Here is a 27,058-nt window from a genome sequence, read left to right as displayed (position 1 = left end):
AACAGAGGAGGAGAAGGACCTTGGAGTATTGGTTGATCACAGGATGACTACGAGCTGCCAATGTGATATGGCCATTAAAAAAGCTAATGCAATTTTAGGATGCATCAGGCGAGATATTTCCAGCAAAGAAAAGGAGGTGTTAGTACCGTTATATAAGGCGCTGGTGAGACCTCACCTGGAATACTGTGTGCAGTTCTGGTCTCCCATGTTTAAGAAGGATGAATTCAAACTGGAACAGGATCAGAGACGGGCTACTAGGATGATCTGAGGAATGGAAAACTTGTCATATGAAAGGAGACTCAAAGAGCTTGGCTTGTTTAGTCTAGCCAAAAGAAGGCTGAGGGGGGATATGCTTGTTCTTTATAAATATATCAGAGGGATTAATATTAGGGAGGGAGAGGAATTATTTAAACTTAGTACCAATGTAGACACAAGAACAAATGGGTATAAACTGGGCACTAGGAAGTTTAGACTTGAAATTAGACGAAGGTTTCTAACCATTAGAGGAATGAAGTTCTGGAACAGCCTTCCAAGGGGAGTAGTGGGGGCAAAAGACATATCTGGCTTTAAGACTAAGCTTGATAAGTTTATGGAAGGGATGGTATGATGGGATAGCTTAATTTTGGCAATTGATCTTTGATTATTGCCAGATAAGTATGCACAGTGGTTGGTGATGGGATGTTGGATGGGATGGGATCTGAGTTACTGCAGAGAATTCTTTCCTGAGTGCTGGCTGGTGAGTCTTGCCCACATGCTCAGGGTTTAGCTGATCGCCATATTTGGGGTCGGGAAGGAATTTTCCTCCAGGGCAGATTGGCAGAGGCCCTGAAGGTTTTTTGCCTTCCTCTGCAGCGTGGGGCATGTGTCACTTGCTGGTGGATTCTCTGCAGCTTGAGGTCTTCAACCACAATTTGAAGACTTCAATAACTCGGACATAGGTTAGGGGTTTGTTATAGAAGTGGATGGGTAGGGTTCTGTGGCCTGCATTGTGCACGAGGTCAGACTAGATGATCACATTGGTCCCTTCTGACCCTAAAGTCTATCTTGTATTTGAGTGCCTCTAATATACAAGTTTATTTTGGCTAGAAATATTAGGAATTTTTTATTAATAAAAATAATAAGCAATTTGCTAAAACTAGAAAAACTGGTAACTCACTAGGAGTTACTATAAGTTATGTGATTTGTAAAAGTTAGCTATTAAAAAAAGTAAAACTAAACACCTCGGAACAGCCCGAGGGAGCTGTTCTTTGGGCAAGGAGCTGACACCTAAACTCCCCAGCAGCTGGACAGAAGGAGGGCCCCTAGAAACCTGGCTGTTGATTACTCAAAATCATCTCAAACTCTGGGTAACTATAAAGTTTTGGAATGCTCTAAAACCTACTGCTACAGCATGAGTGTGTATATGTGCTTGAAAGCTAATAAAAAAGTAGTTTTAGGTAAAAGCACTCGTTTGTACCAATCATTTATCAGATGGAGGAGCTGTGTCCCATGGATCTATTCCTGAAGAGAAACAGTTAAGTTATCACTGCTTTGGGATCAGAAAGCCCTGGGTGACACCCTCTTATTGATTACAGAGGAAGCACATTTTTCCATCCACATGGTATCAGTCTCTTAGAGCAAGAGAGAACAACAAATAGCTCTCTTTTAGAGACATTTGATTAATTCTTTAAGCCCTGAAAAATCACGTAGCAAAAGTGCTAAAGACAATGAATTATAATCCCAGTTTTTCCTCCCCAATTTTCCTTAACTTGCTGACAAAATTTATGAATCCTGGTAGAAGACCAAACCAGGTGAATTTAATTAATTAAAAATGTGGTTATTTTAAATTATTCCTTCCTTGTGTGCAACAGAAAATAGAGGGGATTTAAAAAATGGATGACGGGGGAAGAAACTGGATTTGAAGCTGAAAAATAATCTATGAAGATGCACACAATGAAGAGCTGGATTTCAAAGTGAAGTCTTTGACAATCTCTGTTTATTCTCGGGTAAGTGTGTATCTGCATCACAAAACTACTGAACACAGTCTAGCACCAATGCCTATGCTACTGACTGTATAGAAATAGCAGAGGGTGTCGCAGCCTAGGGCTGTGTACAGAAGTTTGTCTTGCATCTGGCCAGCTTCCAAGCCATCAGGTTTTAACAGCCAGTACCATCAGTCTCTTATTTCCACAAGCAGCAAAATTTACCAAAAAATCTCAGAAACACCAAAACAAAATTGGAGGGAGTGGAAGTGTAAAAGTACTAATCAAGTTAACCTTTTCATTTCTGGAAGGTGTGGGCGGCGGAACAAGTCATTCTGCACTGATGCTTAGCATCACTGTTAAATATGTGGATTTTAAAAACTCTTTAATAGACAGAAGTCGGGGCAAAAAGTCAAGCAGAATTCAGGTCAAAGTTATGAAAATCAAGAACTAATGCAAAGCAGGATGCCTCTCTCCGAGAGCTGACAAAGGAATGACTGTTGCCATTAGAGTTTACAGATCAGAGTCACTTCTTAGCTAAGCCTTGACAGGGCAACTGTTCATTCAATAAACATCTGCGCAATAATGGATTTTTAAGGAATAACTCAAACACTATTTAAACCTCATGCTCTGCAGTGGACTAGATCGCCGGGGCCGTGACAATGGGAGGGGCTGATCCACTCATTTCCTCATTCTTTAAGATGCTAGACCTTCACATACTTCTTTCTGGAGTCTGCTTTGTGATCGTGTACCCACAAGTCTGTGCACATGAGCACATTCATGAGCAAGAGAGAAAGGGATATCCTTTCACAGGCCATAGCCCTGACCAATCCTTCTGAATTTGTTCTCAACGTTTCATTTTATGAGCCACCAAGAAGGATTTTACAGACTAGTGTGGCTTCACAGACCAGTGTGAGAGCTGCTGATTCACAACTGATCTACAAAGGAAAAGAAAGTTAGGTTTGTTCCTCTTTAAATGCAACGAGCTTAATAGAGAGGGGAAGTGATTTTTATTCAGACTGTCAGCACTGATTTTGTTTACACCTATTTAACTCCAAGATTTGAGAGAAAAGCTTTCTGTACTAAGGATTCAAAGCACACCTTCAATTAGTAGCTGAGTGAGCTCCCAGTGAACCAAGAAGTTCTCCAACAAAGATATGGGAAAGCCAAGATCTGACATCCCTGACATTTCTAAAGGGGGGTGCGGGGGTGGGGAGGAGGGAAGGAAACAAGCAGGAGTAGCAAAAAACAATCCAATTGCCAATTCCCCTCCTACTATCCCTTTGCAGATCCCCTTTAATGAACTGTGTTAATCTTGTCTACAGACCATACTGTTTAAATGACTTACTATACTCTTTGCTCTGTGTTACAGTTCTGCACCACTGAACAGTTCCAGCCTATTCGCCAATCTGAAGACACATCAAAAGGTGCAACATATTATGTGTAAATGAACGGCCTTCAATCAAGCAAAGTCAAGATCTTTCCTCTCACTCTCTTATGGGAGGTGTTTGCCCAATGCAATGTCTTTCTGTTGCCTCTGCAGTACCTTTGAGAGACTCTGCACTATCCAATACAGTTATAATCATCCGGGAAAACCTGTATTCATTTTGATATTTGAGTTTTAAAAGGCAGTAAGAAGAATCAACTGGGAAACCCCTCCCACACACACAGTTAAGAGTAACTGTTCTTCAAGATGTGTTGCATGTCAGTTACACTACAGGTGTGTATATGCCTTGTGCACCGGTGCCAGAAAGTCTTCCTTAGTGGTACATGTAGGGGTGGCCCTGCTGACTATCTAGCTCTTTGTGCTATGAGCAAGATATAAAGGGCAGAGTTGATCCACTTTCAGCTCCTTCACACTGGAACCTGTTAGTAGACTCTGATGCATCAGGGAAGGAAAGTGGGTCATGTAAAGGACATAAGCAACACATTTTGAAGAACAGTTACGAGAAAGTAAGTAACTGTTTTTTCTTATTCGAGTGCTTGCATATATCAATTACACTGTAGATGCATGGTATACCTCATGAGGTAGAGCTCAGAGCCTCATTGGAAGAGAGATTGTAGGACCACCTTGCTACATTTGCATCTTACCTTGAAGCGGCAGAGAGCGCATAATGTCTGATGAAAGCATGATCTGAGGACCACGTTATTGCTGTACTGATGTCCGCGATTGGGACACGTGCCAGAAATGCTGATGAGGTTCCATGTGCTCTGGTTGAGTGCACTGTGAGTCTATCAGGAAGCATCACTCCTTTAGCAGCACAAGCCACTGCGATGCAGCTTGTGATCCATTTGGAAAGTCTCTGAGTTGTGACTGGATGGCGCCTCATATGTTCTGTGTATGGCACAAAGAGCTGGGAAGAGGCCCGAATGGTCTTTTCCTATGCAGGTAAAAAGCCAACAAGCGACAAACATTGAGAGTGGAGAGCCTTCTTTCACCCTGTGTGCATGCAGCTTTGGAAAGAAAACTGGCAGGTACATAAATTGGTTCATGTGGAATTCATAGATCACCTTGGAGAGGAACTGAGGGTGTGATCTAAGATGGACCTTGTAGAAAACAGTATACGGTAAATCAGTGACCTATTCATTCAGTTCACCTACCTCCTGACAGAAGTGATGGTCACTAAAAATTATACCTCTGCTGACAGGTGCAAAAAAGACTTGGAGAGGTTCCATAAGTGCAGACAACACCAAATTCAAATCCCAGGAAGGTACTGGTTTTCAGACTGGTGGGAATAATCTCTTCAGACCATTCAAGAACCTGGTAGAGATGGGGTGAGTTAAGACAGTCTTGCCATTTATCAGAGGATGGAAAGCTGAAATGGCCACCAGATGTACTCTAACAGAGCTGAATGCTAGACTGAATTCTAATTTGCAAAAAACAGTCTAGGATTGTCTGAATGCTGGCCTGAGTTGGATACACATTATGGGAGGCTCCCCAAATGGAGAAATGTTTCCACTTAGGTAGGCAGCTCTGGGGGAAGGTTTTCTGCTATTCAGAAGGACATTCTGGACAGCCACTGACCAATGCACTTCCTCTGCACTCAACCACTGATGAACCATGCTGTGAGGTGCAGTACTAGAGGATTCAGGTGCAGCATGGATGCATGGTTCTGCATTAGGAGATCTTTGGTCACTGGCAACAGAAAAGGTTCCTGAGAGGACAGTTTGTGGTGGTCTGAATACCAAGTCTGTCTTGGACAAGCTGGAGAAATAAGGATCATTCTGCTGTGATCTTGCTTGAGTTTGATGAAGACCCTGGGAATCGGAGCACGAGTGAGAACACATAGAGGAGGTCCTTGTTCCCTGGAAACAGGAAAGGTTTCAATACTGACCCACATCTGTGACTTGCCTTGAAAGAGAAATGGGAACCCCTCCTGTTTGACCGAGTCATAAATAGTCCCACAGACAGAAAGCCCCCTACGTGAAACACCCAAACTAGAACATTCATGTTGAGAGATGTTTGTGGTCCAAGTTGAAGGATCTGCACAGACAATGCACCAGGCCATTTGAACCCGTAATAGGTGCGATGCCTTGACAGTGACTGAGTTCCAAATAAACAAGTTCCATAACTTGACTGCCACCTGGCAAAGGCTGTTGGATCTGGCACAACCTTGTTTGTTCTCATAAAACACTACTGTGGTGTTATCGGTGAGAACCTGGACAGTCTTGCCTTGGATGTGAGAATGGAACTACTAACATGCATATAGTATCACTTGCAACTCTAAAACATTTATATGGAGCCTGGCTTAGTGGGCAGTCCACAACCCCTGGACCTGGATGAGGCTTGGATGCTGTCAAGGCTAATTCCCCCACTCTGGCACAATTAATACTGGCCACTCCAGGCTTGTATTAAACTCCCAGGGTTACAGCTTCTCTCTGACCTTGGATGGGTAGATGTGGCCACTGCCCAAATGCAGAACCCCTTTGAGAACCCAGGAAGGCTCACTTGGGAATTCCTTACTGTGGGGTACCCTCAAGCCCTTTCATACACCCTCTTCAGGGAAGAGCTGAGAAAGAAAAAGAAACCAGCGGTCACCACCAGCTAGTTAAACAACATATGCACAAACCTCTTAGGACACAAAAACCCAATCCTGTTCTTAAAAAAGGTAAATTTTATTTAAAAAACAAAACAAAAAAAAATACATCGGGAACTTAGGCTCTTGCTAGATTTAAAAAGACCAAATATAATAATTAAGCATCAAAAATGGTTTTCTTGAAGTCCAGCTTAAAGATTACAAGCAAAACAAAAGCACCTGGGGTTACCACAGAGGAGTCCACAAGCCATAAAGAAATAAAAGAGAGAAACCTAATTGTGTCTTCCTAGACATTTCTTGATCTACTTACATATCTGGGGTTTCAAATGAGGAGTTTCTAGGTATGATCTGATAGCTTTCCATACCTGGCTTAAAGCGTCTTACAGCAATGCTGCTCTGTGTCTCCTCTCCAGGACAACCAGACAGACAGACAAAGGGAAATTTTTTTCCCCAATTTTAATAGTTCTAGCCCTCCCATTGGCTCTTTTGGTCAGGTGCCCACTCCCTCCCTTTTACCTATGGGTTTTTTTAACCCTTTACAGGGATTCTGACTCAGGGATTAAGAGGCATTTTGTAGTTAATTGGCTGGCTGCGTGTCCATAAAAGGGCGCTATCCCCCCACTTCATTTGCTCCCCTCCCCATGGTTAAGGCATCTATTACCATAGTCATTAAGGGAAGCGAAGGGAACTTCTTTGCACATGTTGGGTTGGCTCAGCCACCAGTTCAGAGAAGATAACACGGTGTCTGAAACACAAACCAGCTTGTCTCAAGTGGTGAATCTGAGGATGATAGACTGAACTGAGCCATGCCTGCAGCGGTCTGAAGTCTGGTGTGTGTGGTGACGTATATACATGCCGCCTCATGACCTAGAATCCTGAGGCAATCCCTTACAGTGGTCCAGGGATGCTCCTTGAGGAACACACATAGGTCCTGCAGAGTTTGAAACCTGGAGAGAGGCAGAAATGCCCTAGCAGATGTTGAAAAAGGTATACTATAAGGGTACTATACCAGTCTCCTGGACCTAGAGAAAAGATAATCATGGCCAGGGAAACCATCCAGAACGTCTTCTTGACATACCTGTTCAGGTTCCAAAGATTTAAGACTGATATGAGACCGCCTTTGGCTTTGAGAATGAGAAAGTGTTGGGAATAAAAAACCCTGACCATGACCAATTCAAACTGCGCCCTTGAATCTTCAGGCAGCTTGGTGACAAAGTGGGATATGGCTTCCCAGTTGGACAAATCATAGCACAACCAAAATGATAGTTGGCAAGCCAGAGTTGTAGACTTGGCATAGAATAATTTTTCTGCCGAAGAGATCAAGCTTTTTCAGTCTTTTTTGTCCTGGAGGTAGTCTTAGCCTGGCCCTGACAACTTCTCTCATTCACTGTGGCCATAGCTGGGATGTAGATAGAACTATTCAAACTCCAGAGATGGAGCCCGGTATTTCTGATCCATTCATTTCGCCACCAGAGGAATGGAGGAAGAGGTCTGCCATATTGTTTCAGCTGGCTGCATGATGGCATTGTTCATAGGCAGGGCTACTTTCCCTGCTGCAGAAAGATGGAGAATGTCAATGAGTTTGTGTGTATTCTCCTCTACAAGTTCCAGAAAGACTGCCATCATCCTGAGTAACTCCTGGCATACTTTAGTCATCCAGTACTGGGGATGATGCCTCCCATACCAGAACTTGCCAGGTGATGAAGAAGAGATGTGAGGTGTTTTCCCCTAAGGCAACTATTAAGGCCACACACACACCCCGGTACAATACCAGGCCTCAGGCTTGTCTGGCCCAAGCATCCCAATTCTTGGACAATCTCTTCTCAAAGCCACAATAATGATAGCAATTACCAAAGTAAGCTTTAGACTTTGGGTACCAGGACACCTGAGAGTTGACTTCAGAGTTTGATGATGACTTGAAGAACAGGGTGGTGTGATGCCTGGAGGGGTCTTTGGCAATCTTAATCAGGACTTATGTCAGGAACACGGTACCAGTGGCAGCATAGATGGCTTCCTGGCGGCTGATAATATGTGGTGTAAGGAATCGAGAACCAGTCCCACACTAGGGGGCAGAATCGAGCCTAAGGCAGACAGTGCTATGGATGAATGACATGGTACGATGATCTATTCTAGAAGGCTGCATTGGTACTGCACAAGGTCTTTGCTTTGAAGCAAAGGCAATGGCAGCACCAACAGATACAGTAAGTCTCTAGCTGTGATATAAGCCTCCATCATAGTTGATACCAACATGAGCTGCTGATCTATAGTGATCAGGGAAGACTGTTCTGTTACCAATGTAGCCTGTCTTGATGGTCCCTGAGAAAGCACTCTGAGTGACCTGGTACTGGGGAGTAGCAAGGCACAGGGCACTCTCTACCTTTGGTACCTGACTGACCATATGTGGAAGAGTCCTGCACCCTAGACATCAAGAAGCTTAATACAGACTTCTGCTTGGACTTTTGAGGCTAGAACTCTGACTCTCTAGGCCTTGAAAAGGACGGACCCAGAAATGGAGATCTTCTGAGACCTCTTTCAGCTGATATGACCAGGAGAGCACTTCAAAGAGCTTCCTTTAGATGAACAAGGTGGTTTTCGTGTTTTAGTTCTAGCCTTTAAGCCATGAAAGATAAAGCACCCATCTCTGATGTGGTCATCACCCAAATACTTGAGGCAGTAGGAGTGAGGGTCATTAACAGGGATAAATTTCTTGAATTCTAGGCAAGGTTTGAATCCCAGGGACCTGCCAGCTGGAAAAATCCCAAAAGTAGCTCTAAATCAAATTAAATAAACTTAAAATTATAAAGGAAGAAAAGAAAAGAAGTCCAAAGACTTCTGAGGAACACTAGTTAGATCGAGTAGTAGTTCACAAAGAGCACCAATGACCTGACCACCAACGGTAAGAAGGAGTTTGGCCAGGGATGGGGCCATGCCTATGGTTACTGCTAGGGAAAACTCTCTGGCACTGGTGCACAAGGGCGTGCCCATACTTACTGTGAATGCACATATGCAAGCACTTGAAGAAGAACTTAAACTGTACAGATTTGTAAACAGGCAAAATATAGACAAACAAAGTAGTTTTCACATTTGCTTTACCTATATTTTCTCTCTGTCAATTCAGGAAAGAATGTAGTTGGGACCCATACTACTCTCTACCTAAGACGACTAATTCGGCAAATACTCCTTAGGTTTTATACCTAGAAATGCTAACCAGAGGTCTAGATCCTTAAGTACTACAAATTGTTGTAGCTCCATTGAGATCAATAGAGCTACACATATTAACACCAGCTGAGACCCTAGCCAAACGTGTTTACCACAACTAAGACTTCCTATAGAAAATACAGATCTGGCTTAGGAACTAAACAATGAAACAAGTGAACCATTTCCCATTGACTAGCTCTTACCTTACATGCATCATAATCTTTGCGGATGTAGTGCAGGTGTATCAGCCAGTTCCTTCTCTCCAAGATTGGCAGCTCTGGCACTGTGTGGAAAACATTAGCAGAACACTCAAAACATTGAGAAATGATCCAGCAGAGAACACTCACACATGTAGGGTAACCAGATGCCCCAATATTAACGGGACCATCCTGATTTTAGAGGCTGTGTCTTATACACGCAACTATGCTCTCTCCCCCCCAACCTCCCCCCAAAAAACGTGTCCCAATTTTTCACACTTATCTGGTCACCCAACACAAGTCAGGCCAGAAAAATTTCTCTTTGGTAAGGAAAGTCTCCACATGCAGTACAACCTAAACTAGAAAACTGCACCAGGGAGCACTATTAGTCTCTTGACTCAAAGCCGGGAGTCTGCCCTTCAGTGTTAGAAAGCAAAAGGAGTTTCAAACAGATAGATAGAACATACTGTTCAATGAATAGCCTAAATAAGCATCTTTCACTGAAAATCCGAACAATAGCACTTCATAAGACATGAGACATCTGCTCCTTCCAGTACAGCTTGCTGGAGCAAGCAATACCAACACCTTGCCTTTGCATACATTGTAGTCTAATGCAAAGGTTCTCAAACTTTAGCAATCCAAGGACTCCCGTTTTGATTCAAAAAATTTTCATAGACCCCCAAACCCCGCTCAGCTCCAGGCCCTGCCCCCACTGCACCACTTCCCTCAGCTGTTCCACAGCCTGCAGGAGGTGCTGGGAGAGAGGGGGAGGAGATGAAGAAGGGAAGGGGGGGAGTTGATCAGTGGGGCTCGCAGAACCTTGGAATACCCTCGTGGACCCCAGTTCGAGAAATGCTGGTCTAATGCCAACAATGGTTTGTTCGGTTTTGGGCTTCCACAGACACAGAAAGAGCTTGAGGAATGGACATGCTAAGGAAGCTGTTAATAATTTAAAGTCGTCAAATTTAATTCTTTGAAACTGTGCAAGATTACAAAATATCACACCTTTGTGGGATATGGTGATGCCACTGATGAAAAATCTCTGATGTAGTGAAGAAGAAAGAGAAATATGCTCTAGTACATCAATTGTAAGGAGCTTGCAGCAGTCATGGCAAGTCACAAATGGGTATTGCTTGGCAGGTAATGCTCATGTTGGGTTTAAAAGTTTAACTCATTCTTGTGCATTTCTTTAAGACTTGAAATATATTATTTGTTTCTAATTTCTGCAGTGCAGATGCTGGCAGCCCAGAAGCAACCATAGCAACTGGCAAAAAAGCTAAATGTTTGCAAGTCAATATAATGACAGATGAGTAGCACCAAAGCAAGGCAAAGATTGTTGCAGCAGCAGAAAGGATGATAGAGCACTAGGACGCATTCCTCCCTGTCCCTACCCCGTGGAATGCAGACCCATCTATACAACTGTCAAATAGAGGTGTGCACTTTGCTTTCATAATGACAGCACAGACAGATAGGAATACCACTTTAAATTTCCATAGCAACTGCCACCAGCTTTCAGCACAGGTCAAGATCAGCTAGGAGAAAGAGGAAATCCAGCAGATTTCAGAAATCCAGAGTGGGTCATGGCAGGAGATCCAACTATTATCATCTTTTAGAAACTTTTAACTTTACTAATGTAATTTACTCATTTACTTTTAACTTTATGATTTGCAGCGAATAGGAAACATGCATTCTATACTATCACTATGGCAGTCTCACAGCTCACTGCTACATGTGAGAAGCAGAGAGTACTTAAAGAATGCAGGTTAAAACAAGTGAAGAACAACACAATCTCCCCCCTCCTCCCACCCAATGTTAGCTGACAAGTTTCTTCAGCTGTGCTACAAATACTACTTTGAATAATTGAAATGGAAAAAAAATTTAAAAGCCAATTTGCTTTTCACACTACATTTCTAGAAAAATCTATGTTAAAATGGCAGCACAGTTAAGAACAGCACACATCAATAACTTGAGTAAAAATCTGTCTGGGTAGCGGGTTGGACTAGATGACCTCCTGAGGTCCCTTCCAACCCTGATATTCTATGATAACATACACTACAGGGATGATTTAATTACTGCAAAAAAAACTAGAATTTTAAGCCCAGGAAATTCAGAGTTAGATTTAAAAGAAATCAAAATATGTTAAGGTGTGGAAATGCACAGTTGGGCACCCAAACAACCTTAACTCTGCCCTGTTGTGGCACTATGCAATGACCCTATAATTATGTTTAAGATTAAGATTTTGTCACTGTTATTTTTAGTAAAAATCACTAACAAGTTGTAGGGAATAAACAACAATTCATGGGAGCCCATGACTTGCCTGTAACTTTTACTAAAAATAAACGGAGAGAGGGCTGGAGATGGAGGGGGAGAATGACAGCTAGACTCCCACGGTGGGAGGGGGGGGACTGACAGCCCAAGTCCTGTCATGGGGGAACTGACAGCCCAAGCCCCAGCTTCAGGGGTGCACAGCCCCAGTTCCAGCCCCAGACATGGGCACACAGCCCTGGCTCCAGTGCAGCTGTGCACAGCCCCAGCTCCAGCCCTGGTCACAGCCATGCAGGCGCACAGCCACTGACAGCTGAAGCCAAAGAAGTCACGGAGATCCGGTAAAGTGGTGGAATTTATGATTTCCATGACCTCCGTGTTAAATCATATCCTTAATTATGTTTAAGGCATTTTAGCAATTGTGGTCACAGATTAGATGAGCCTAAGTTTTGAAGTGTTTCTTTTTTTTTCTCCTTTGGGTCACTACAAGGGCAGAGTTAAAGTTGTTGCTTAAATAGTTCTTGATTTGTTCAAAGCTGTTGATTCATCAGGAGGTCTGGGAGGGTAGAGCTGTCACTTTGCAATCCTCTTCAGTTATGCAGGATGCCTATAATTCTATAATGTTCTTCATGTGTAAGTTACTTATGCTGCAATAGTCCAACAAAACCTTCTCCTTATAAGACACTGTTGGCAAGGTTATAAACTAAGGCCATGGCTACACTGGCGCTTTACAGCGCTGCAACTTTCGCGCTCAGGGGTGTGAAAAAAACACCCCCCTGAGCACTGCAAGATACAGCGCTGTAAAGCCTCAGTGTAAACAGTGCACAGCTCCCAGTGCTGCAAGCTACACCCGTAAAGGATGTTGAGTACGTGCAGTGCTGGAAGAGCTCTCTCCCAGCGCTGGCGCTGCAACCACACTCGAAACTTCAAAGGGCTGCTGCGGCTGCGCTTTGAAGTACAACTGTAGCCATACCCTAAGATATTGTAAATCACAAAAAGTGTAGTAAATTGGCCACTACCCAGTTCTAAATCCCAATACATATTAGCCTGATATGGATCATCAGTAGTCAAAACTGTAATAGCCATAGCCAAAACTGTAATATACTTTGCCAGTGTTGTACTGCACTGAGCAAGAAAGCCTAGTAATGCAGTTTAAAATTAGAGCGTTTTAGTCCTCCCATCTCTCCAAGGCCACAAAAGACAGACCATTTTAAGTTAGGTTTCCCATCTTTCCAAACAGATAAGAGAGCTAATCTTCTCAAAAAAGATATTTTGATAAAGAGTATGGTAGTATGGTAGATAAAACAAGGAAGAGTAACCATCTTGACTATATTCATTTTCACAGCTAACAGAAATCTTTCCAATGCCAGGGGTCAGTGTGCATTTTCTGAAGGGAAGGGAGATAATTTACAGATACAAGAGGAAATGATATGAATCCCTAGCTGTTTCAGTGTCCCGAACTACAAAGAAAAGGCATATACCAATTGTTTTTTTCTCTGCCTCAAGGACTACTGGTTCAATAGCCAGGCATTTTTCTATATTGATGATTACCCACAGAACATCTGAACTAGAGTGAGCTGGGCTGCCAAGCAACAGCAGTGTGTCATCTTCATATACAGAGACTTTGTAATAGCCTAAATAGCAGGGTTTGACCAGACCAACCCATGGGGGTTGCAGTGAGAGGTTAAAGAGAAGAGATGAATGAGGGCACCATGCCTCAACCCTCTAATGAATTTGAAAAAAGATCAGGAACTATTTATTCTCACTTGACTTGATCTCATGATCTTCTCAGCACTGAGAGAGACTACTGAATGTGGCTGGGCCCTTGCCAGGTTCAGTGGAGTATATTTATCAAACTGCTCACACGGGTTTTACACCATTCCAGCTAGACATAAAACAGACGGTTCTCTGTGAAGCAGTTTGTCCAAGACCCAGGTCAGAGTTGGCCTGAATTTTTACCTCTGTGTTCAGGAGGGAGACTGCTCCGTGACTCTCAACCTAATCTTCTGGGCTTCTCTCTTTTGAGATTACAAATGCAAGTCTCATTCAGCGAATCAGGCAGCGATTTTGGCCTCAACTATGCTTAAATACTTTAGTCAACGCAGATGCGAGATTCTCCGACATGGTATGATGGAATCCAAATGGGAATCCGCGCAGACTCACTGTTTTTCTGGTGACTAGTGATTGATTGCACAGCCCACTTCCACCTATGTGATTTTTCTGACAGTGGCCTTTTAAGGAACTAATTGTAGTGGAAGACACAGACAGAACAGTATAAGATGTCAAGGACTGTGTGTCTCTGTAGCACTGTCATTTCTCTTCATTTTGCTTGCCCTATTAGAGTTTTTTCTCCAAAGATTGAAACTCAGAATTCATACCTTCTGTGAAAACATCCACATGAAATTAATTTATTTGTGATTCTTCATATCGTGTAATTGCAGAATATGTATATACAAGCCATTAAACAGCACTCTTCAATTTTAATTAAAGGCTTATGAAGCCACTGGAGTGTTAAAAATATCTTGAAAGGCTCGAAATACAGGGAATGAGATATCAGGAGAAATGATTCCAAGAGCAGCAATCATTCTCTAGAAGAAGAGGATGCCAGGTGCCAAAAAGAACTGCCTTTATACTGTGAACACGGCTAGAGTACACAGGCCTTCAAACTGACTCTTCACTTGCTCCCAGATTTTCTCAGTTGTGCCAGCCGAGTGGGGGGACCTTAGCATTGTTCCAGCTCAGAGCTTTGATCAGTGAATGGCCAGACATTCCTCTTGGGGTGGAGAAGAGATTCACAGATGCTTCCTGCACTCAGGCTCTCAGCTACTGGACTCAATGGATGAAGAACTGAACTGGGGCAGAGTCATGGCCCCATTCAATAAGCTCATCTCTTCTAGCACCTCTGTTTATTTGAGATACTTTGAGCCCCGCTCCATTTCACCTTCCCCCCAAATGAGCTTTGAAAGCCAAGCTTTAATGGATTCAGGTGAAACTGGGAGGAAGGCCACCAATCATGACAAGAGGCAAGCAAATGAGTCACAAGGAGACGGGGTAAAGAGGAAGAGAGAACCACCACACAGAGGACACGTTAAAAGATGGGGATCAAAACCCAAAATTTCAAAAAATCCCAGAATATAGACACTAGGGAGAGAGAGAGAGAGAGAGACGGTACAAACAGAGGAGAAGAACTTCATTTCAGAATCAGGATTTCTTATTAATGCATTATTTGTATGCAGTAGTACCCAGAGGTCCTAATCAGAACCCGATTGTGCTGGGCATGGTACACACATAATAAAAAGATCATCCTTTCCCTAAAGCTTATAATCTAGACATATGAAGAAGCACAGCCTTTGAAAATAAATGAGGAGGAGGAGAAGATAAGAGTGAAGCTATCCAATTTACTTATAATAAGCAGCAGTCTTAGCATGCTCACTTCCAGCCATCATCAATAGGGGATTATACCTGAGTTTCTCTCTGCTGCTGATTTAACTACTTATTACAATAAACTCGGCCAATCAGCATAAGAAATTCAGAAATAAAACCTGTCCATTAAATTTTTGAATCCTCTCATTTAAGGGTGGGTTTCTGCATGTGATTCTGCCTTGAAATTAAAGCCCTCTGTACATTACTTACTGTACTATCTCTAATAGCATTTCTGTAGTGGAATGAAACTTGGCAACTCCATTAGAAACCTTGGACAAATCCAGATGGGCTAACATGGGGTACCAAATATTTTTTTTAGCAAGAGAAAAAATAATTGAAAAAGATGGAACAGTTGCACTATTAGAGAGAATAGGAAACACTGAATTTGGAAATGGATTCAATTGCTTTTTGCCAAGTTCTAACTAAAAAGGCTACATTTTAACATGAACCATGCAATCAATCCCTAGGAGCTTGGGCTTTTAGGTGTTTTTAAAATTAAGAGAAATTGACATAATTGATCAAGTTAATTCTTGTAACTATGTTTTTTTTTAATTAATGGGATTATAATAAGGATGGATTTGTCAATTGAAGTCAATGGGAGTTATGCCACTTCAGTGGGACCAAGATTGCACCCCGAATGTACTGAATAGTTCTTTTGTCAAAGATTTTTTTTTCATTATTTTAAAATCCTAGCTGCCAACTGACTTTACAATGAACTCATGCCAGTGTATGGGTATGTGCATGGAGAGAACATCGTAATGTCAACAGCAGTCCATGGAGGCTATGCTGAGATATCAAAGTAATAACAGAAGTCAAATTACCCTAAGGGGCAAAAATTAAAAATCAAAGTTGGCAAAAATTAGTGCTGGTGGAAGGTGCTGGCCTGACAGTTCTTGAGCCTGAAGACCTCAGTGTAGCTATTGGGGATTTACACAATGGACAGTGGCAGTGAAAGCTTTTCACACACTGCCTTGCACCAACACGTCTCAAACCAGTTCTGCAGCGAATATGTGCAGAGAAAGGAGAATTCAGTCTCCATGACCTATTTGGTCCAGATTTTATTGCAGGGGGTTACAATTAACGCCACTTGTGAACAAGCGAATCCAAGCTGACCTTAGACAGAGTTATCTAAGGCTTTTATATAGAACTTGTCACCATGGTAGCCAAGCGCTGCACAAAATTAATGACAACAAAAACCTGAACAAAGAGGTGGTTTTCTCTCTCTGCTCCTTTGGGGCAGACTTTGTGTAGGTTTTTTTTTTAATGAATTGGAGCATTGACGGTATGGGAAGGCTCTGTCAAAAAGGTAAGTGCTGTACCTTCATCTGACCATCACCAGAGTTGGGTGGCATAGGGAGGCGCCCTGGCTCCTTGCCGCACCTGAGAGGGATGAGCCAGAACAGGTGCCTCAGTGGGTGGAGTCACCGCCGCCTGTCTCTGCCCCCCGGAAGTCAAGGGGCGGGACAGGAAGTATAAAAGCCCGGCCTCAGCGCTCAGTTGGCCGCAGGCTGTTGGAGAGGACAGACGCTGGTGCCTGAGCTCCCGCCGGGCCCAGCCTGCCCCGCGCTCACTACCCGGAGGAGCACCGGCCTGCCCTGCCCCACGCTCACTACCCGGAGGAGCGCCGGCCTGCCCTGCCCCGCGCTCACTACCCGGAGGAGCGCCGGCCTGCCCTGCCCCGCGCTCACTACCCGGAGGAGCGCCGGCCTGCCCTGCCCCGCGCTCACTACCCGGAGGAGTGCCGGCCTGACCTGCCTCGTGCCCGGTATCCGGAGGAGCGCTAGCCTGACCTGCCCCGCGCTCACTACCCGGAGAAGCGCCGGCCTGACCTGCCTCGTGCCCGGTATCCGGAGGAGCGCTAGCCTGACCTGCTGTCATAAACAGATAGCTAAGGGTTAATGTCTCTTTCACCTGAAACACCTGACCAGAGAACCAATCAGGAAACCGGATTTTTTCAACTTTGGGTGGAGGGAATTGTGTGTCTGAGTCTTTTGTCTGCCTGCCTGCTTCCTCTGAGCTTTGGAGAAGTAGTTCTATTTTCTAGTCTTCTGTTTCTAAGTGTAAGGACAAAGAGATCAGATAGTAAGTTCTATGGTTTCTTTTCTTTGGTATTTGCATGAATATAAGTGCTGGAGTGCTTTGATTTGTATTCTTTTTGAATAAGGCTGTTTATTCAATATTCTTTTAAGCAATTGACCCTGTGTTGTATCATCTTAATACAGAGAGAACATTTGTATTTTTTCTTTCTTTTTATATAAAGCTTTCTTTTAAGACCTGTTGGAGTTTTTCTTTACTTCAGGGAAATTGAGTCTGTACTCACCAGGGAATTGGTGGGAGGAAGAAATCAGGGGAGGTCTGTGTGTGTTGAATTGGCTAGCCTGATTTTGCATTCCCTCTGGGGAATAGGAAAGTCCTTTTTGTTCCCAGGACTGGGGAACGGAGAGGGGGAATCACTCTGTGTAGTTTCACAGAGCTTGTGTCTGTGTATCTCTCCAGGAGCACCTGGAGGGGGGAAGGGAAACAGGATTATTTCCCTTTGTTGTGAGACTCAAGGGATTTGGGTCTTGGGGTCCCCAGGGAAGGTTTTTCAGTGGGACCAGAGTGCCCCAAAACACTCTAATTTTTTGGGTGGTGGCAGCAGGTACCAGGTCCAAGCTGGTGACTAAGCTTGGAGGTTTTCATGCTAACCCCCATATTTTGGACGCTAAGGTCCAGATCTGGGACTAAGGTTTAACATGAGTGGCAGCGGTTGGGAGATAGACAGAATCCAGAAGCCAGTAGGAATATTATATTTTTCTTTTCTCTGCTAAGGGCTTTTTAGCAGAGAGAAACAGTTGGTTTTAAAAGGGAACCAGAGAGAATTTTTTTTCTGCTCTCTCTGGTAGTTTGTGGTTTGCATGTTAAGCGAGAAGCCATTACCAAACTGTTAAGGGTCTTTTGTCATGCAATAGCCCTCCCATTAGGAGGCAAGTACCAGCACTTATATGCATGCAAATAAAGTGGTTTTTCTGGTTTCCCTTCATTGAACATTAGCTAGAGAGAGAAAAGGAAAAAAGCACTGTTGCTAGGCACACTTCAGGAGGGAACAAAGCCTGCAGTTCAGAAGATAAACACCGGAGGGCACCCCAACACAAGAAAACAGGAACCATGTCTACTAAGGCAAAAATTGAGGCCGAAGACCAATTAAGAGAAGCTGAACACAGGCGACAGCTGGAAATAAAACAAAAAGACATGGAGATGAAAGAAAGAGAAGAACAGATCAGACAGGCAGCCTACCAAAGAGAACAGGCAGCCTACCAAAGAGAACAGGCAGCCTTAGAGGCAGCACATAAAAGAAAACTAGAAGAGGAAGAGTTGGCCCACCGCCGAGAAATGGAAAAACAACAAAAAGAAGATGAAGAGAAGGAAAAACAGAGAAAGCATGAACTGAACTTGGCAAAAGCTGGGCTGCATGTCCCAGCCAACCCTAACAACCCGGCGCCAACTATTGCTCCACAGCACAGAAAATATCCCACCTACAAGGCAGGTGATGACACCGAGGCCTTCTTGGAAAATTTTGAAAGAGCCTGTCTTGGGTACAGCATCCCCGAAGACCAGTACATGGTAGAATTAAGGCCACACCTCAGTGGACCTTTAGCAGAGGTGGCAGCTGAAATGCCTAAGCTGCAAATGAATGACTATAAACTTTTTCAAACCAAGGCCAGATACAGGATGGGGATAACCCCAGATCATGCCCGTCGGCGCTTCAGAACCCAAAAGTGGAAACCAGAGGTGTCATTTCCCAAACACGCCTACTACATTGCAAAAAACTATGAGGCCTGGTTAACAGGAAACAACATTCAAACCTTGGAAGAACTGAACCTCCTCATACAAATGGAGCAGTTCTTGGACGGTGTTCCTGAAGACATCACACGGTACATACAAGATAGAAATCCCAAAAATATCACTGAGGCGGGGGAGATTGGAGCCAAATGGATGGAACTGGCAGAAAGCAAGAAAGCTACTGTCAAGGGGAACAATTACCCCAGGGGGCACACAGACCATAAACCCTACAACCGAGGACAGCCAAAGACCCCACATACCACCCAAGTAAAGCCACAGATACCCTACCCTTCAACCTCACCAGTCTCCAGTAACTCACCTCGGCCCAGTGACCCATCAGATGGAAGATGCTTTAAGTGTAATGAACTGGGACATATCAAGGCCAACTGTCCCAAGAACACCATGCGAGTGCAATTCATTACACCTCCATCACACCAAAGATCCCCAGGCCCAGATGCCTCTCAAATACCCTTGGAGCGAAGGGAAAATTTGAGAGTGGGCGGAAAGAAGGTTACTGCGTGGAGAGACACGGGGGCACAAGTGTCAGCTATCCACCAATCCTTCGTAGACCCCAAATTCATCAACCCAAAGGCCAAAGTTACAATTTACCCCTTCACGTCACAAGCTGTAGACTTGCCTACAGCTCAACTGCCTGTCCAGTACAAAGGCTGGTCAGGAATGTGGACTTTTGCAGTCTATGACAATTATCCTATCCCCATGCTACTGGGGGAAGACTTGGCCAACCAGGTGAGGCGGGCCAAGAGAGTGGGAATGGTTACCCGTAGCCAAACCAGGCAAGCTTCCAGACCCATTCCTGTTCCTGAGCCGTCCACAGAGGCCCCGTCTGTGTTACCAGAGACCCAGACAGAGGTAGTGGACCCGGATTCCATGCCTACCACTGAAACAGCCACAGCATCTCCAGTCCCAGGCCCGGAACTGGAACAGCAACCAGCACCAGCAAGTGCAACCACATCTTCAAACTCAACGCCAGAGGGCGCCAGCAAGCCAGAACTGGCAGAAGCAAAAGACAGCCATACCCAAAAGGCTCAGCCAGAGCCTGAAATACCCTCAGGTGCACCAGCGGAGAGCGGTTCACCAGCAACGGAAACAACCCCATCACCTACATCGCTTCCAGAGGGACCAAGCCCAAGTCCACAGTCTGAGGAAGAACTGATGACCCCAGCCTCAAGGGAACAGTTCCAGGCTGAGCAGGAAGCAGATGACAGCCTTCAGAAAGCTTGGGCGGCGGCACGGAGCACCCCACCGCCTCTCAGCTCTTCTAATCGATCCCGGTTTGTTATAGACCAAGGACTTTTATACAAGGAAATTCTTTCTGGTGGACACCGGGAAGAATGGCAGCCGCAAAAACAGTTGGTGGTTCCAACTAAGTACCGGGGGAAGCTCTTAAGCTTAGCCCATAATCATCCCAGTGGCCATGCTGGGGTGAACAGAACCAAGGACCGGTTGGGGAAGTCCTTCCACTGGGAGGGGATGGGCAAGGATGTTGCCAAGTATGTCCGGTCTTGTAAGGTATGCCAAAGGGTGGGTAAGCCTCAAGACCAGGTCAAGGCCCCTCTCCAGCCACTCCCCATAATTGAGGTCCCATTTCAGCGAGTAGCTGTGGATATTCTGGGCCCTTTCCCAAAAAAGACGCCCAGAGGAAAGCAGTATGTACTGACTTTAGTGGACTTTGCTACCCGATGGCCAGAAGCAGTAGCTCTAGGCAACATCAGGGCTACCACTGTGTGCCTGGCCCTAACAGACATCTTTGCCAGGGTAGGTTGGCCCTCTGACATCCTTACAGATTCAGGGTCTAATTTCCTGGCAGGGACCATGGAAAAACTGTGGGAAACTCATGGGGTGAATCACTTGGTTGCCACCCCGTACCACCATCAAACCAATGGCCTGGTGGAAAGGTTCAATGGAACTTTGGGGGCCATGATACGAAAATTCATCAACGAATTCTCCAATAATTGGGACCTAGTGTTGCAGCAGTTGCTGTTTGCCTACAGGGCTGTACCACATCCCAGTTTAGGGTTTTCACCATTTGAACTTGTGTATGGTCACAAGGTTAAGGGGCCATTACAGTTGGTGAAGCAGCAATGGGAGGGGTTTACGCCTTCTCCAGGAACTAACATTCTGGACTTTGTAAGCAACCTACAAAGCACCCTCCGACACTCTTTAGCCCTTGCTAGAGAGAACCTAAAGGATGCTCAGGAAGAGCAAAAGGTCTGGTATGACAGACATGCCAGAGAACGTTCCTTCAAGGTAGGAGACCAGGTTCTGGTCTTGAAGGCGCAACAGGCCCATAAAATGGAAGCATCATGGGAAGGGCCATTCACGGTCCAAGAGCGCCTGGGAGCTGTAACCTACCTCATAGCATTTCCCAATTCCTCACTAAAGCCTAAAGTGTACCATGTTAATTCTCTCAAGCCTTTCTATTCCAAAGACTTACAGGTTTGTCAGTTTACAGTCCAGGGAGATGAGGCTGAGTGGCCTGACGGTGTCTACTACGACGGAAAAAAAGACGGTGGCGTGGAAGAGGTGAACCTCTCAACCACCCTGGAACGTCTGCAGCGGCAACAAATCAAGGAGCTGTGCACTAGCTTCGCCCCATTGTTCTCAGCCACCCCAGGACGGACTGAACGGGCATACCACTCCATTGATACAGGTAATGCTCACCCAATCAGAACCCCACCCTACCGGGTGTCTCCTCATGCCCAAGCTGCTATAGAACGGGAGATCCAAAACATGCTACAGATGGGTATAATCCGCCCATCGACCAGTGCATGGGCATCTCCAGTGGTTCTGGTACCCAAACCAGATGGGGAAATACGCTTTTGCGTGAACTACCGTAAGCTAAATGCGGTAACTCGTCCGGACAACTATCCAATGCCACGCACTGATGAGCTATTGGAAAAGTTGGGACGTGCCCAGTTCATCTCTACAATAGACTTAACCAAGGGGTACTGGCAAGTACCGCTAGATGAACCTGCCAAGGAGAGGTCAGCATTTGTCACCCATGCGGGGGTGTATGAATTCAATGTCCTTCCTTTCGGCCTTCAAAATGCACCCGCCACCTTCCAGAGGCTGGTAGACGGTCTACTAGCTGGACTGGGAGAATTTGCAGTTGCCTACCTCGATGATGTGGCCATTTTTTCACACTCCTGGCCCGAACACCTACTACACCTGGAAAAGGTCTTTAAGCGCATCAGGCAGGCAGGACTAACTGTTAAGGCCAAAAAGTGTCAAATAGGCCAAAACAGAGTGACTTACCTGGGGCACCAGGTGGGTCGAGGAACCATAAACCCCCTACAGGCCAAGGTGGATGCTATCCAAAAGTGGCCTGTCCCAAGGTCAAAAAAACAGGTCCAATCCTTCTTAGGCTTGGCCGGATACTACAGGCGATTTGTACCACACTACAGCCAAATCGCTGCCCCATTGACCGACCTGACCAAAAAGACCCAGCCAAATGCAGTTAAGTGGACTAATAAGTGTCAAAAGGCCTTTACCCAACTTAAGGCAACCCTCATGTCTGACCCTGTACTCAGGGCCCCGGACTTTGACAAGCCATTCCTAGTAACCACGGATGCATCTAAGCGTGGTATAGGAGCAGTACTCATGCAGGAAGCAACAGATCACAACTTCCATCCTGTCGTGTTTCTCAGCAAAAAACTGTCTGAGAGGGAAAGTCACTGGTCAGTCAGTGAAAAGGAATGCTATGCCATTGTGTACGCCCTGGAAAAGCTACGCCCATATGTTTGGGGACGGCGGTTCAAACTACAAACTGACCATGCTGCACTAAAGTGGCTTCATACTGCCAAGGGGAACAACAAAAAACTTCTTCGTTGGAGTTTAGCTCTCCAAAATTTTGATTTTGACATTCAACACATCACAGAAGCTTCTAACAAAGTTGCTGATGCACTCTCCCGTAAAAGTTTCCCAGAATCCAGTAGTTAAAAAGTGTTCTTAACATGTAAAAGTCTGTTAGTTATATACTTAGTAGTATATGTAAAGGTGCATGTGTTGTATTAATCTGTTTATTTTCAAGTTCTAAAAGGAAATTGCCGCCAGTAAGCTTCCCCACTGTCTGCAATTTGGGGGGCGTGTCATAAACAGATAGCTAAGGGTTAATGTCTCTTTCACCTGAAACACCTAACCAGAGAACCAATCAGGAAACCGGATTTTTTCAACTTTGGGTGGAGGGAATTGTGTGTCTGAGTCTTTTGTCTGCCTGCCTGCTTCCTCTGAGCTTTGGAGAAGTAGTTCTATTTTCTAGTCTTCTGTTTCTAAGTGTAAGGACAAAGAGATCAGATAGTAAGTTCTATGGTTTCTTTTCTTTGGTATTTGCATGAATATAAGTGCTGGAGTGCTTTGATTTGTATTCTTTTTGAATAAGGCTGTTTATTCAATATTCTTTTAAGCAATTGACCCTGTGTTGTATCATCTTAATACAGAGAGAACATTTGTATTTTTTCTTTCTTTTTATATAAAGCTTTCTTTTAAGACCTGTTGGAGTTTTTCTTTACTTCAGGGAAATTGAGTCTGTACTCACCAGGGAATTGGTGGGAGGAAGAAATCAGGGGAGGTCTGTGTGTGTTGAATTGGCTAGCCTGATTTTGCATTCCCTCTGGGGAATAGGAAAGTCCTTTTTGTTCCCAGGACTGGGGAACGGAGAGGGGGAATCACTCTGTGTAGTTTCACAGAGCTTGTGTCTGTGTATCTCTCCAGGAGCACCTGGAGGGGGGAAGGGAAACAGGATTATTTCCCTTTGTTGTGAGACTCAAGGGATTTGGGTCTTGGGGTCCCCAGGGAAGGTTTTTCAGTGGGACCAGAGTGCCCCAAAACACTCTAATTTTTTGGGTGGTGGCAGCAGGTACCAGGTCCAAGCTGGTGACTAAGCTTGGAGGTTTTCATGCTAACCCCCATATTTTGGACGCTAAGGTCCAGATCTGGGACTAAGGTTTAACACCTGCCCTGCGCTCACTACCCGGAGGAGCGCCGGCCTGACCTGCCCCGCGCTCACTACCCGGAGGAGCGCCGGCCTGACCTGCCCCGCGCTCACTACCCGGAGGAGCGCCGGCCTGACCTGCCCCGCGCTCACTACCCGGAGGAGCGCCGGCCTGACCTGCCCCGCGCTCACTACCCGGAGGAGCGCCGGCCTGACCTGCCCCGCGCTCACTACCCGGAGAAGCGCCGGCCTGACCTGCCTCGTGCCCGGTATCCGGAGGAGCGCCGGCCTGACCTGCCCTGCGCTCACTACCCGGAGGAGCGCCGGCCTGACCTGCCCCGCGCTCACTACCCGGAGGAGCGCCGGCCTGACCTGCCCCGCGCTCACTACCCGGAGGAGCGCCGGCCTGACCTGCCCCGCGCTCGGTATCCGGAGGAGCGCCGGCCTGACCTGCCCCGCGCTCACTACCCGGAGGAGCGCCGGCCTGACCTGCCCCGCGCTCACTACCCGGAGGAGCGCCGGCCTGACCTGCCCCGCGCTCACTACCCGGAGGAGCGCCGGCCTGACCTGCCCCGCGCTCACTACCCGGAGGAGCGCCGGCCTGACCTGCCCCGCGCTCACTACCCGGAGGAGCGCCGGCCTGACCTGCCCCGCGCTCACTACCCGGAGGAGCGCCGGCCTGACCTGCCCCGCGCTCACTACCCGGAGGAGCGCCGGCCTGACCTGCCCCGCGCTCACTACCCGGAGGAGCGCCGGCCTGACCTGCCCCGCGCTCACTACCCGGAGGAGCGCCGGCCTGACCTGCCCCGCGCTCACTACCCGGAGGAGCGCCGGCCTGACCTGCCCCGCGCTCACTACCCGGAGGAGCGCCGGCCTGACCTGCCCCGCGCTCACTACCCGGAGGAGCGCCGGCCTGACCTGCCCCGCGCTCACTACCCGGAGGAGCGCCGGCCTGACCTGCCCCGCGCTCACTACCCGGAGGAACGCCGGCCTGACCTGCCCCGCGCTCACTACCCGGAGGAGTGCCGGCCTGACCTGCCTCGTGCCCGGTATCCGGAGGAGCGCCGGCCTGACCTGCCCCGTGCCCGGTATCCGGAGGAGCGCCGGCCTGACCTGCCCCGCGCTCACTACCCGGAGGAGCGCCGGCCTGACCTGCCCCGCGCTCACTACCCGGAGGAGCGCCGGCCTGACCTGCCCCGCGCTCACTACCCGGAGGAGCGCCGGCCTGACCTGCCCCGCGCTCACTACCCGGAGGAGCGCCGGCCTGACCTGCCCCGCGCTCATACCCGAGGAACGCCGGCCTGACCTGCCCCGCGCTCACTACCCGGAGGAGCGCCGGCCTGACCTGCCCCGCGCTCACTACCCGGAGGAGCGCCGGCCTGACCTGCCCCGCGCTCACTACCCGGAGGAGCGCCGGCCTGACCTGCCCCGCGCTCACTACTCGGAGGAGCGCCGGCCTGCCCTGCCCCGCGCTCACTACCCGGAGGAGCGCTGGCCTGACCTGCCCCGCGCTCACTACCCGGAGGAGCGTCGGCCTGACCTGCCCCGCGCTCACTACCCGGAGGAGCGCCGGCCTGACCTGCCCCGCGCTCACTACCCGGAGAAGCGCCGGCCTGACCTGCCCTGCGCTCACTACCCGGAGAAGCGCCGGCCTGACCTGCCTCGTGCCCAGTATCCGGAGGAGCTGCCGGAGCTTCCCGCCGCCCAGTATCCAGAGGAGCCCATGGTCTGGGACCCACTGGACAACGCCAGCGGAGGACAGGTACCTAGAAAGGGGGAGACTGGAAGTGGCCCGGGGGTAGCCGACCCCAGTCTGGCTCCAGGGGACGCTGAACCAATGTCAGTGTGTTGCGGCCATGATTCCCCACTGACTACAGCGAACCCTTGCTGCTGCTAGGGCCCCGGGCTGGGACGCAGTGGAGTGGGAGGGCCTGCGTCCCCCCTGCCACCCTTCCAAGGGTGGCAGACATCCACCTCTCCCTGGCCTGAGGAGGCCTTCTATATAGACTTACAGTTTAAACTGCTGCTCAGCCCCTGCCTAAGAGTCTGAGCTTGAACTGCTTACTGCCCCGCCCTGCCCCAGGGCCGGGCTTATAGACTTTGTGTTTGCTCAGCCTGCTGACAGGCCTGAGCTTGAACTGCTTACTGCCCTGCCCTGCCCCAGGGCCGGGCTTACAGACTTTGTGTGTACCCAACCCTGCTGAAGGGCCAGGATTCTGCCTTGTTTACAGACCCTCTATTCCCTCAGCCCCTGCTGAGGGGTTCGGCCTACATGAACTGCTGCCTGTAGGGAGGCGCCCTGGCTCCCTGCCGCGCCTGAGAGGGACGAGCCCCAGCACTGGACCCTTACAGATGGATAGACCAGCTCAGGGATGGCACAGGAGTTCTGTCACTATGGCCCATTAAGCTTGTGGTGTCTTTGTTGACACTGTCCACAAAGGGGGGGGAAGAACTCATGCCGTGGTGATGCTGACATATTACAGGTCACTAATAAAAAAAAAGGGATGCCATAATCCAGTGTTTGTGTCATATTGACCAATTTAAAAGAAGCAAGTTTCTATTTATACAGATACCTCCTCCAGGGATCAAACACGATGGGGAAAGAAATCCTAGACATTTTCATTTAAAACATTAATATTATTTTTAAACTAAGTTTGGAATGTGGCAGTAATTCCATAAGCATTCTGAAATTCGAGAGATGCTCCAACACTTTATAGCAATGATTGTAATTTCTTAATCTACTGGAGCAAGACAACTGGAGCTTACATTTTTTTCAGAGTTGTCATGTAGTTTGTGGACAATTAGCTACTGGGCAGGACTGTGGTAACATTCCAGATTCAAGCCCCTTGCTTTCATTGCCATATTTATTTAAACACTGAAGGGAAAGAGAGTTGCAAACATCTGTGTATTTCTCCTTCTTGCTTCAGCTTCCAAATCTGCCAGCACAGTGAATTAAAATACAATTTTAAAATAGTAGTGGTGGTAGTGGTAAAAAGGATCTTTTAAAGAACTTTAACATAACAAAATAATAAGGCTCAAAATCAACGAGATACAATGAACTCCTCAAAACATCCAGTGGATTGCTTTCTCATCAGTAAAATACAGATGGTGGATGGAAAACATTTTTGAATTCTAATACTGAGATTTTTAGATTTAGAAACAAACTATTGTTTTGCACATGGTGAATGTTTTGGGAATCCCTTG

General features: G+C 46.8%; 1 protein-coding gene across 15 annotated transcripts in view; it reads right to left on the bottom strand.

The window, feature by feature from the left end:
• BBS4 (Bardet-Biedl syndrome 4) overlaps positions 1-27,058 on the bottom strand; it is a 105,936-nt gene that overhangs the window by 42,055 nt on the left and 36,823 nt on the right. For 4 of the 15 annotated variants that reach the window (XM_030577489.1, XM_030577485.1, XM_030577487.1 and 1 more), the window contains one exon: positions 9,400-9,479. The exons of 2 other annotated variants lie outside the window; for them this stretch is intronic. In XM_030577489.1, the coding sequence (XP_030433349.1) occupies positions 9,400-9,479 (80 nt within the window). Of the gene's footprint in view, positions 1-3,309; positions 3,359-4,052; positions 4,343-4,562; positions 5,503-9,399; positions 9,480-26,620; positions 26,791-27,058 lie in introns of those variants that run through there. 9 more of the 15 variants (XM_030577495.1, XM_030577492.1, XM_030577493.1 and 6 more) reach the window with 5 other exon arrangements.

Source organism: Gopherus evgoodei, chromosome 10 (assembly GCF_007399415.2).
Source record: "Gopherus evgoodei ecotype Sinaloan lineage chromosome 10, rGopEvg1_v1.p, whole genome shotgun sequence".
Taxonomy (NCBI): domain Eukaryota; kingdom Metazoa; phylum Chordata; order Testudines; family Testudinidae; genus Gopherus; species Gopherus evgoodei.
The sequence above is the reverse complement of the archived record's forward strand: the minus strand, read 5'-3'. Positions and strand labels throughout refer to the sequence as shown.